The sequence below is a fragment of the Tachypleus tridentatus genome, chromosome 5, assembly GCF_004210375.1.
Source record: "Tachypleus tridentatus isolate NWPU-2018 chromosome 5, ASM421037v1, whole genome shotgun sequence".
NCBI lineage: Eukaryota > Metazoa > Arthropoda > Merostomata > Xiphosura > Limulidae > Tachypleus > Tachypleus tridentatus.
The window spans coordinates 36,260,871-36,273,017 of record NC_134829.1 but is presented as its reverse complement, the minus strand read 5'-3'; the positions used below and the strand labels follow the sequence as shown (position 1 = coordinate 36,273,017).

The following is a 12,147-nucleotide window of genomic DNA, read 5'->3' as shown; positions in this document are numbered from 1 at the left end:
TCAACATAACTTATCCAACAAAGACACTGTTTAATGTCAAGTAAGTAGTTGTATTTAAAATTGAAATCAACATAACTTATCCAACAAAGAAACTGTTTAATGTCAAGTAAGTAGTTGTATTTAAAATTGAAATCAACATAACTTATTCTACAAAGAAACTGTTTAATATCAAGTAAGTAGTTGTATTTAAAATTGAAATCAACATAACTTATCCAACAAAGAAACTGTTTAATATCAAGTAAGTAATTGTATTTAAAATTGAAATCAACATAACTTATCCTACAAAGTTCTATTATTAAAAGTTTATTAATACTCCTTCCAACAACAACAATAAAAAAAACTCCAACAAAGTAATATTAAAGAAATATTGACCTTTTGTTTAACTTCTGGAATGTGATTGGCCAGCGAAGCAGTACTTGAATATTTTGTTTGCAAAGACTGATAAATTATATCAGTGAAAATCGTAAACTAAATAATATGATTTGTATTTAAAAAAAAAAAAGATGAAATGTGCTATTTTGAGCAACTTTTTGTTTGAGCAAATCCGTAGAATTTCGAACAAAACACTAAAAAGTTACGCTTGAAGATGCTAAACATGGGAGCTAAGTGCTAAAGTACTGACTAGTGCAGGTGTTACACCGTTTACAGAAATTATTATATGATAACACATGTCCACACATTGAATCTATGTATGGCAGCCGTATAAAAACTGAAACCATTTCACGTAATACAACAAATATAACACATATATAAAGCAAAAAATAATACATTAATGTTCCGTGATTGAATATTACATTTGTTTGCAAACATTTAACTAAAGCTCTACCAGAGGGCGTCTCATTCTCCTAGCAACATCAACTATGTCAAATGTACTTCCGCGGGAAAGTGATACATGCCAGAAAATATTACAACACATTATGGTGATTTACTTCGATCTAGTAATTGTTGCTTTGTTAATTGCTCGAGGTACTATTTATGTTTGTTCACAAATGATTTAGATCAGGTTGGTGCGTGTTAAAGTGTCTCAATGAAAGATCTATTGATGAAATATGTTATAAGACTGGCAGGGCAGTGTCTATACCTTCTCTTGGACACCAGACAACATCGACAATACAAACAAACTCCCGACTGAGAATTACTATTTCTGTGATTTCTTAGACGGAAAACCCTCTGAAACAAACTCTTAGAAAGCAGGATTGACTGGTTACATTGCCTATCCCATCCTTACACACCTACTAGTTTCCCAGAGCACATCTGAGAACAGGTTTTTTTAAAAAAAATTAAGAAATGAAGTCGTAACGAAACTACCAGGAAATTAACACAGTCGTTACTAACTGAGTGAAAGTAGTGGCTGTCCAGAGATACGTGCATGCTGGTATGTGACGTGCTCCACGAAATATCACTAATGCCATAGAGACCAATAAGGGAGGAGGCCGAAAATGGGGAGGGAAGTGTTCTGTCCATCCTGTATAAAGTAGGTGATTTACGAGGCGACCTTGCTCTAAAAACTCTAGACCCTTGAAAGTCGTTAATGTCTACAGGGAAAACCCAACATTAACAGAAAACTACAACTATCGTTGGTCGAAAGTATTCTAGGCTATGTAATTAGTTACTTGTGTGATATCTAAGATAGTAAATTATCTTAAACAACACCTACGGCACGGCATAACGAAACCTAAACAAGAGACAATAGCTGTTTCTTGAAGCACCTACACAAGGCATAGTTTACGAACTTGCATAAATCTTCCGTTAGCAGTGAGTAAAAGTTTCCATAAATCAGGTTTATTTTGTGGATCATTTGTTAAATTTGGCACAAGAAATTTGTGTCAGTGAGATTCGTTCCATGACGTATAACCTCACGCTTAGACTAGGGAGGAAAACAGACGAAAACAGTATTTAAAACACAGAAACGAAAACATTAAAAAAAAAATACATACTCTAATAGTTTTGTTTTTCAAACATAAAGTGTTTCTTCGCAAGTATACACTTGCTTTATAGTTGTTATTGTGGTCGAAGAAACCGAATAGGTTTAACATTACAACAGTCAATATGGAAATACCACAATATTCACGGACATCGTGATGACCCCGCTAGGCTAGGCCATACTGGGAGGGTCGATGAACACCGAGGTGGTTCTGACACATACACCTTCCTCATGCTTCACCAACAACGACATGCGAGAGAAGGTCTTGTTACAGGACTTACACCTGTATTTCTTGACGTCCGAGTGTGTCTGGAGATGAGCCCGCAGGTTGGACCGATCGGCGAAAGCTCGGGTACAGTGCGGACAGGAGAAAGGTTTCTCTCCAGTATGGGTCCGGATGTGACCTTGAAGTAACCATGGCCGGGAGAAGGCTTTGCCACATAACGTGCATTTACATGGGAGGGTGTGAGTTCTGATGTGCATCTTGAGAGCCCCAAGGGAGACGTAAACCTTGTCGCAGTGTTTACAACTAAAGGACTTTTTCCCTGAGGTGAAACAGTGAAACTGCTGATGTTTGGACAGGCCACTGTAGGTAGAGTAATTTTTCTTACAATCCGAACACTGATATCGAGAGTTATCTGGCGACTTTTTTGGCTTATTTCTCACGTCTTGCCCGGAGTCGCTGTCTGATCCTTCTCGGGGCGAGCCCGAGGAAACTGACCCTCTCCTCTCGTCGTCTACCCATTTGTACAATATTTCTCGTTGAGAGCTTTCTAGCTGTGTGCCTAAAGACCGAGAAGGTGGAGAACACCGACCATCGTAGAAGCTTTGCGGGGATACTCTCTCACAGTTCATTGGATATGGAGAGGCTAGCTCATCCGGTCGAATGGGGGAGGTTCGATTATGTATAAGCTCCGAAAATGACGGCGGACGGATGAAATGCTGGCTAACAGGATACACTGGGAAGTTAAAGGGAAAATATGGCGGATGATGAGCCCAACCCGAACGATGACCATTAAGCCTAATGGAAGTCATAGGAAAGGAGCTTTCAGATGTTGTCATCACCACAGGTGTCTCACCAAGACGGGGTGTCGCTACCATGGACAAGCACAGCTTACACTGGCACCTGAGCCTTGGGTGAATTTTTGAAGGAGGAAGATTTTCCTGGGTGTCTTGAACTGAGCTGTCAGTAGATGAACGATCCAGTCTCGATTTGAGGCTCAGGTCAAAAGGTACGTTATTTTCTGAAAACACAATTGTTACAACTTTACTTCAAAGCAAGTTTCATAATCCGACAGACATCACAAGAAATATTAATGTTTCTCGTTAAAGTAATTATTGACTTAAATTCTAATTCAGAAATATATTCTACACTGTAAGTCATCATACAAACGTAAAACAGAACAGCGGGTAGAATTGTGGATGAAACAAAACATTTGAACCAATTAGAACAAGTTATCATATCCTAAGCAGTGTCAAAAGAAAACAAAATCTGAACCAATCAAAACAAGTATTCGTATCCTAAACACTTCGTCAGAAACAAATGTAGTATCTGAACGAATCAAAACTAGTTATCATATTCTAAACAGTGTGTTAAAACTCAAATGTCGCAGTTAAACCAATCAAAACAATTTATATTTTAAACAGTTTAACTTGTTCTCTATGCATCAAAACATTAAATTATAGGGTTTTTTACGTTTTATATTAAGACTGTTTGAACCTACCTATTTTCTCACGTTATGAAAACTGTTATTTTTTGGTACGTTGAGACAAGACGCACATGACTGATACGTCAAAACAGAACCTACAACTACAAACTATATTAATGACGATTGTGTATAACACGACGTAAAGTTGGATTATTAGAAAGACGAAGTATCGTAATATTTATATTCAATAAACAGAGAAGACATTCTTATTTAATCTAGTTTGGCCTATAATTATAAATTTCATTTGATAAAAACCTACACAATACTTTACACGTGCGCGTGAACTGTCGAAATTAAGGTAAACAATAATCAATAAAAGCGAAAGCATGTGGTCTCATGAAATAGACCTTGTCGATTTTGTAGTTGCATACCTTGTGATGGAGGTGAGAGAATGTGTAAGGGAAGTAAACACTGTTCCGTCTCTTGTTCCATTTCCGGACGTCTTAATGCAGAGAATCCACGCAAGAACTGGTTCTTTTTAACGAGGAAAGATCTTGGCATTTTTCTTGTTTCTTTGTCTTTGGCACAGTGGTTTCTACTGGCTCTTGGCACTGTATTCCTTACATGAATATTTTACACCTCAATTTACGAGGGACGTGTTACTGGTTCGTTGTTCGTAACGCGGATATTACGTCTTTAGTTCGTTTTGGTTTAGTAGGAAGGCGACAAACATCTCCTACTTGCGAGCTTGGCGATTCCACTGAAGACTGCTTTCAGCATGCCACTACTTTCAACGTGCCGATAGCACCCTATTTCTCCTCCTTCCCGCAGGTGTAGACTGTTTTAACCAATAGTTTGATAGTTGTGTCCTTCTTGTTGATAGCTGCTATCCAATCGGTGCTTACGATTGCAAACGGCTGTGTCCTGTCAGCTGCGTGGAAAGCAACGCCGACAGCACGGCCGGAGAGCAGTACAGCGATCGGAAACAGGTGTATGAGATGCCGGCAGGCTGTACTCGTGAGCCGAGGCTTGGCTTCTGTTAATCACCTCACTCTTAGTCCGTGTTCCTGGTCCGAGTTACAAACGACTATCAAATGTTGAGCATGGATTTTTTTTATCTCTATTGTGGGAGTAACTTTTAAAAAGGGGAACGGAGAAAGGGGCCAGAATTTTGAGGCAGTTTTTGTTCCAGTACTGCTGATATATTACTTTATATCTTTTTATTTTTAAAAAAAAGTTACTTAATTTATAACCATATTTTTCCATTGAATTTGTGTGTGCCTTCAGATATTACAAAGAAATAAATTCACAACACAACCAAAGGTTCCAGTTTAATGAGGTAATCAAGAACAAAACCTTGGCCGAAGATTTGCTTAGAGCTATGTAACGGGACCATTTGAACAATTCTAAACATTCAACGAGCCTTATCTAGAATTTTGATACTGATTTCTGTGTTTAAAAAATTAAATCTCCTTGAAGAAAAAAATCAACAAATATTTTATCTTCCGCTGTGATGTTTAAACATAAACAGTTTTCAAAAGTCCATTTTATTAACAAAAAAAAACCGGCTGATGTAGGCTGGTAGCTGCAAATGAAAAGGTCCAAGGTTTGAGCCCCGAATAATGTGTTGAATTGACTCCGCTCATTTCGTCAAGTTATTTGACAGTCTTCAGAGTAGCCGTGTAAGCGGTGAATGCTTAAGTCATCAATTCCAACCAATTAGGGGCAGCTATATCTGAACCCCAGAACCTCTTAAAAACCACGAAAGTGGTTTTTGCCAGCGTCTGGTCCCCCCAGTGAGAAGGTAGTAAGCTTTCGAACTTACAACATTAGAATTCCGAGGTAGGTTTCTCAGGGTGGATAGACCACTGAAAACCCACTGTGTAGGTTTGCGCTAAAAACACAATAACAAATGTCTGTCGTTGTTGTCTATTTGTGTACGAATAACTGAGAGAGAGAAAGACGAATTTCTGCTGTTTTTACTTCAGAAGAAACAGCTGTAACTGGTTCTTTGCTTATTTCTGTTGTAATTTGTACAGTTGTTTATTATAATTATGTTTTAGTATTATGAGAATGAACTATACTCACCACTACTGTTTCTAAGATACACACTAGTCGTGTTTATTTGCCTATCGTTTATTTGAGAATTTCCTTCGAGTCTAGTGTTAACTTCAAAGTGCAAGAGGAGCATGAATAGGTTTGTCGTTATTTATTTGAACATTCTTTAAGAGATTAAAGCATCGTTAACTCGACACCGGTAGGTATACAAGTACTATCATCCCAAGCCCATACTTGGCTGTAGAAAAAAGAAATAAGCGAGCCTTTACTGTGAAGAGTAACTGTGTGGCATTCTTTCTTTATATGTTTACATTGGTTTTGCGCGGCAAAGCAAAGAACCTCTTGCAGTAAATGTGGACTTGCAAGGTACAACAACAACAACACCCGCAGTGAGCGGAAGTCATGGGAACCATTGTGTCCGTGAGGTGGGTCAAGCAGCCTAAAAGTACTGGCTCGGAGTGTACGTGAAAAATAGGTGAAGTGGACAATCACAATGGTGCAAGGCCACGAGCTCCTGACCCACCTCACGATCCGATTTCACCTGTCTTGGCTTGGCAAACAGAAGCGCGTCTCCAAGGTTTATGAACGACTTTTTATACCGGACGTAAGAAACGCATTACTGATAATCGATTGAACTGGGAGGTGTTGGGAGACGTTTTCATGTTTCCTCACATACACAAGGAGAAAACACGGCTCTTCCCTTTTCTTCTAAATCATACGAGATCAGAATTTTCACCCTTTAATCAGAATCCAACCTGTTTTGAAATTTACATTGAAAGAAAGTTTACGCATTCTAAGTTTGCTTGTGAAACAAGTTCTATCGAAAGATCTCAGCAACAGGTGAATTGGAAACAAAAAATTCCACGCTTCCAAATAAACTTCTGGTCACTCTTGGAGAAAGATTTTTTTACACAAGTCTCATCCGTGGCATCCGCGTCTTCACGTTTAATAGGTTTGGTTTGGTTTGTTTTGAATATCGAGCGAAACTAGACACCAGAGCTATCTGCGCAAGGCGTCCCTTATTTAGCAGTGTAAAACTGCTGGTCATCACCATTCTCTGCCAACTCTCAGGCCATTCTTTTACCAACAAATAGTGGGATGACCATCACGTTATAACGCCCCCACGGCTGAAAGAGCGACCATGTTTATTCCGTTCATCAAGTAAATTCATCTTAAAAACGTGGTAAAAGTACTGTTTCAAGTCTTTAAGGCTATCGTGTTTAAACAGTTGTAAATATATACAGTATTATCATTAAATGTAAAGCATCAAATATGTTCATATTTATTCACTAAGATTAGAATTTTAGTATATACTTGTTTTTAACCGACTATCCCAGTTCATTCCAATATTAAAATTTCGTTGTACATTTAATAACAAACAACGTATGCCTCAAATTTCTCAAATATTTATGTACTTCGTAGCCTAATAAGACCCTTCTTGTTTAAACTATTCTACTTTAGGAAATTATTAATCCCTCTCAAATCCCGGGAATTTTTTTTTTTTTAACTGGACAACAAACTATCATTAAAACTTATTAGTTCTGAGTTTTTATTAATTCAACGGTAATAGTAGTGTTTACTACTTTATTTCTAAAACATTTTAACCTGAAATAAATGATTATTGAAACTATTCGGGTTTAGTTTGGTTTGAATTTCGCGCAAACTACACGAGGGCTATCTGCGCTAGCCGTCCCTAATTTAGCAGTGTAAGACTAGAGGGAATACAGCTAGTCATCACCACCCACCGCCAACTCTTGGGCTACTCTTTTACCAACGAATAGTGGGATTGACCATCACATTATAACGCCCCCACGGTTGGGAGGGCGAGCATGTTGGTGCGACCGGGATTCGAACCCGCGACCCTCGGATTACGAGTCAAACGCCTTAACCCACCTGGCCATGCCGGGCCTATTATTGCTGGAACTTTTAATATTCTGATTATTCAGCGAAATATCTTGTTACAAAAGTTTCAGGAAAAATTTGTTTGTTTGTTTTTGAATTTTGCTCAAAACTACACGCGGGCTATCTGCGCTAGCCGTCCCTTATTTAGCAATGTAAGACTAGAGAGAAGGCAGCTAGTCATCAGCACCCACCGCCAACTCTTGGGCTACTCTTTTACCAACGAATAGTGGGATTGACCGTCACATTATATCGCCCCCACGGCTGAAAGGGCGAGCATGTTTGGTGCGACGGGGATGCGAACCCTCGGATTACGCCTTAACCCACCTGGCCATGCTGGGCCGGGGAGACTATAATAATAATTAGTATTTAGTGTTGGAACTTTAAAAAATATTCCTTCAGAGACCAGGGAGTCGAAATGTTTCTTGTTTCTTTCTGTAACTTTTCAAAGACAACTTCCAAACAACAGTTTGTACAAATTTAGGGAACACAGGTGACGCCACAAATTCTCGAAATTGACAGTCCTGGTATTGTCTACACAAGAGGGCGTTCAGTAAGGCAGCCTGCTAACGAGACCACAGGCCTCTAAATTTGAGGCCTCGGGATGTTATCCATCAAAGAACTCCGTTATACCCAGTGACACGAAGGTGACAGGCTGAATCCACATTGTTCATCTTACAAACTACTTTTATAGCCTCTAGTTATATAACTTTTCAACTCGTAGTCCAGCTGTCTTTTTAATATAGTGTAAAACCTGTTTTTATTTGACGATTAATGAGCACGGATTAACAGTCTCGGTTTGTCGCGTGCGCCCTGAATGAAGTATCTTTATATAAACCGAATCGTTTTTCAGTGTACTGATACTGAAGGTCTCCATTTTTTCTTTCGAAGGACACACACAAAAAGTTTCCGATTAAGGGGAGCTTCCTTTTTCTCCATTGATTCTTTTAATGGATTCGATCAGAAAGAAGTTAATAATATACTTCAAGCTAGGCCTTTTTTTTTTTAAAATTTCCTGTGAAGTTCAGACTTAATCTAAACGAAACATTTGTAGAAGAATTCAGTTTAGGAATAATAAAAAGACTGATTCGAATATAGCATCTTTTGTAATATATTAACCTGCTCTTTTCTCGACTACATTTGGAATTTACCTTAAAGTTTACTTTGCCGTCTCTACTGAGAGCTGTTCTTGCTTAAATTAAAATATTTAAGGGGAAGACAGGAGAGGGAAAAACAATGAAATTCCACTAAAGACCTCTACTTCCGTTACATGATTCAAATATTTTCAACATATTTAATTTGTACATATTAAAATCGTTATGGGTATTTTCTGAATTAAATTACCATCATAACTGCAAACCTAACAATAAGTTTCTACAAATATTCTCTCCAATGTAAGTATTTTCAAGTTTGTAGTAGTATATAAATATATATTTGATATAAATAATAATAAATTGATATAAAGTGAAAAATTATTTTATATAATCTATATATAATAGTATTTTATATTATTTTATTACATATAAAACACATTAAATAATCTTAAAAAATAACAAGCAAAGGAAAAGCACCCCAGTGGCTCAGCGGTATGTCTGCGGACTTAGTACAGATAGCCCATTATGTAGGTTTGTGCTTAATTCAAAACAAAAGGAAAAATAAAAATCAGATATATATTAACGGTTTATAGAAGTTAGTTTGAATAAAAGAACTCTTTCTTTGTTAACCTGAAGATGACCTAGATAGGTCGAAACGTTGTTCTCTCCTTATTAATAAAAGTGTTAATACCTATACCAGCCGTTCTAAGTTACGTTTTCACTTTTTATTCATTATGTATGTACGAAATGAAGATGTCGTGTTTTATTTGTTATTTATATGTTTAAAAAGACAAATTTCTATTCGTTATATGCATGCTAAATTGTAAATGTAAAGTTTACAGCGTCTGTTTGCAAATGATATAAACGTGTGGAAGTTGAAGGATCATTAGTACTTATTATGTCTAGTCGAAAAATCTATTTCTAATTGCAATGTGCAATTGAAAGTGAAATGGTCAGTTTATATTAGTAATGTACATGTGAACTGGAAACAAGTGTGTTTTCTTATGGTGTTTATATTAGTAATGTACATGTGAACTGGAAACGAGTGTGTTTTCTTATGGTGTTTATATTAGTAATGTACGTGTGAACTGGAAACGAGTGTGTTTTCGTATGGTGTTTATATTAGTAATGTACATGTGAACTGGAAACAAGTGTGTTTTCTTATGGTGTTTATATTAGTAATGTACATGTGAACTGGAAACGAGTGTGTTTTCTTATGGTGTTTATATTAGTAATGTACATGTGAACTGGAAACGAGTGTGTTTTCTTATGGTGTTTATATTAGTAATGTACATGTGAACTGGAAACGAGTGTGTTTTCTTATGGTGTTTATATTAGTAATGTACATGTGAACTGGAAACGAGTGTGTTTTCTTATGGTGTTTATATTAGTAATGTACGTGTGAACTGGAAACGAGTGTGTTTTCTTATGGTGTTTATATTAGTAATGTACATGTGAACTGGAAACGAGTGTGTTTTCTTATGGTGTTTATATTAGTAATGTACGTGTGAACTGGAAACGAGTGTGTTTTCTTATGGTGTTTATATTAGTAATGTACATGTGAACTGGAAACGAGTGTGTTTTCTTATGGTGTTTATATTAGTAATGTACATGTGAACTGGAAACGAGTGTGTTTTCATATGGTGTTTATATTAGTAATGTACATGTGAACTGGAAACGAGTGTGTTTTCTTATGGTGTTTATATTAGTAATGTACATGTGAACTAGAAACGAGTGTGTTTTCATATGGTGTTTATATTAGTAATGTACGTGTGAACTGGAAACGAGTGTGTTTTCTTATGGTGTTTATATTAGTAATGTACATGTGAACTGGAAACGAGTGTGTTTTCATATGGTGTTTATATTAGTAATGTACATGTGAACTGGAAACGAGTGTGTTTTCGTATGGTGTTTATATTAGTAATGTACATGTGAACTGGAAACGAGTGTGTTTTCTTATGGTGTTTATATTAGTAATGTACGCGTGAACTGGAAACGAGTGTGTTTTCTTATGGTAAAGCCACATCGGGCTATCTGCTGAGTCCACCGACGGGAATCGAACACCCTGATTTTAGCGTTGTAAATTCGTAGACTTACAGCTGTACTAGCGGGGAACAAATTGGAAACAACAATTTGTACTTCTGGTTGTTATGTAAAACTAAAAACACCGATTTTCATTTAGTAAGTATCTTAAAACTCAAAAGGTCAAATTATACTTGGTATGTGCTCGTGAAAAAGGAAATACCACTTTGTGCACGTGCGTGGGGACAAGAGGGAACATTTTTCACCTTTGCATTATGATGTTAACTTGACACCGTAATTAAACTAAATGTTTATAGCAGCTTTTACTAAAACTGCAAATCTATTTTTGCGCTTAAGGACAATAATACATATTAGTTTCGTTTCGTCGACTTACGTAGTAAAAGCTAGTTACCTAGATACACGCGCTCACTCTCCACTTGAAAACATTGCTGTACGTATCCACGTACACGTGAAGGTAAACCTGAAACCCTAAATTGGTTATAAATATATAAAACAACAATGAACAATATTCACTTGTTATGTGCATTGAAGTTAAAAATTCGATGCATACTTGTTATTACTACACGAAACCCGAAAAGTCGATTTGTCCTCGTTGTGAACATTGGAAACGAAAGTTTTGTGGGTTTTTTTTCTCATGTACAAATGAAAGGTGAAAGGTTAATTTGTTAGTTGTGTTAGGTGTAAATGAATAATTTATATTTATTCATATTTGTTACATGCCAATGGAACTGAAAATATTAATATGTGCTGAGGACAGTGGGCAGAATAATTTATAATTTTACAGGTAATTCAAACTCATAACATTAATTTGTATTTCATACGTGCTAATGGAAGTATAAATATTAATTTACAGTTGTTATGTGCTAATGGAAGTAGAAAAAATAATTTATAGTTGTTATGTGCTAATGGAAGTAGAAATATTAATTTTTAGATGTTATGTGCTAACGGAAGTAGGAATATTAATTTATACTTGTTATATGCTATTGGAAGTAGAAAAAATAATTTATAGTTGTTATGTGCTAATGGAAGTAGAAATATTAATTTTTAGATGTTATGTGCTAACGGAAGTAGAAATATTAATTTTTAGATGTTATGTGCTAACGGAAGTAGAAATATTAATGTTGTAGTTGTTATGTGCTAATGGAATCAGACAAGTTAGTTTATAGTTGTTATGTGCTAATGGAATCAGACAGGTTAGTTTATAGTTGTTATGTGCTAATGGAAGTAGAAATATTAATTTGTAGTTGTTATGTGCTAATGGAAGTAGAAATATTAATTTGTAGTTGTTATGTGCTAATGGAATCGGACAAGTTAGTTTATAGTTGTTATATGTTTGTTAAAGTAGGATTATACCTGATGGGTTAAAACAAAATCTGTGATGTAATATTCACTAATAAATAAACGTATTTTGTGTTTGGTTTTCACTGGCTTGCATGCTTTATTACTCTTAACATGGATGTAAACATATATCAAACTAAAA

General features: G+C 36.2%; 1 protein-coding gene across 1 annotated transcript; it reads right to left on the bottom strand.

The window, feature by feature from the left end:
• Positions 1 to 655: 655 nt before the first annotated feature.
• Positions 656 to 4,277, bottom strand: LOC143250940 (uncharacterized). Its single transcript, XM_076502167.1, has 2 exons — positions 4,005 to 4,277; positions 656 to 3,168 (listed from the first exon to the last, which is right to left on the bottom strand). The coding sequence occupies exons 1-2, from the start codon at positions 4,132 to 4,134 to the stop codon at positions 2,096 to 2,098; spliced, it is 1,203 nt and encodes a 400-aa protein (XP_076358282.1). The 5' UTR covers positions 4,135 to 4,277; the 3' UTR covers positions 656 to 2,095.
• Positions 4,278 to 12,147: the final 7,870 nt, after the last annotated feature.

Excerpts from the sequence above, each read along its gene's own strand:
- LOC143250940 (XM_076502167.1), bottom strand. The coding sequence starts at position 4,134 with ATGCCAAGATCTTTCCTCGTTAAAAAGAACCAGTTCTTGCGTGGATTC. Across the intron at positions 3,169-4,004 it reads TCTCTCACCTCCATCACAAG|AAAATAACGTACCTTTTGAC; the intron begins GTATGCAACTAC and ends TTGTGTTTTCAG.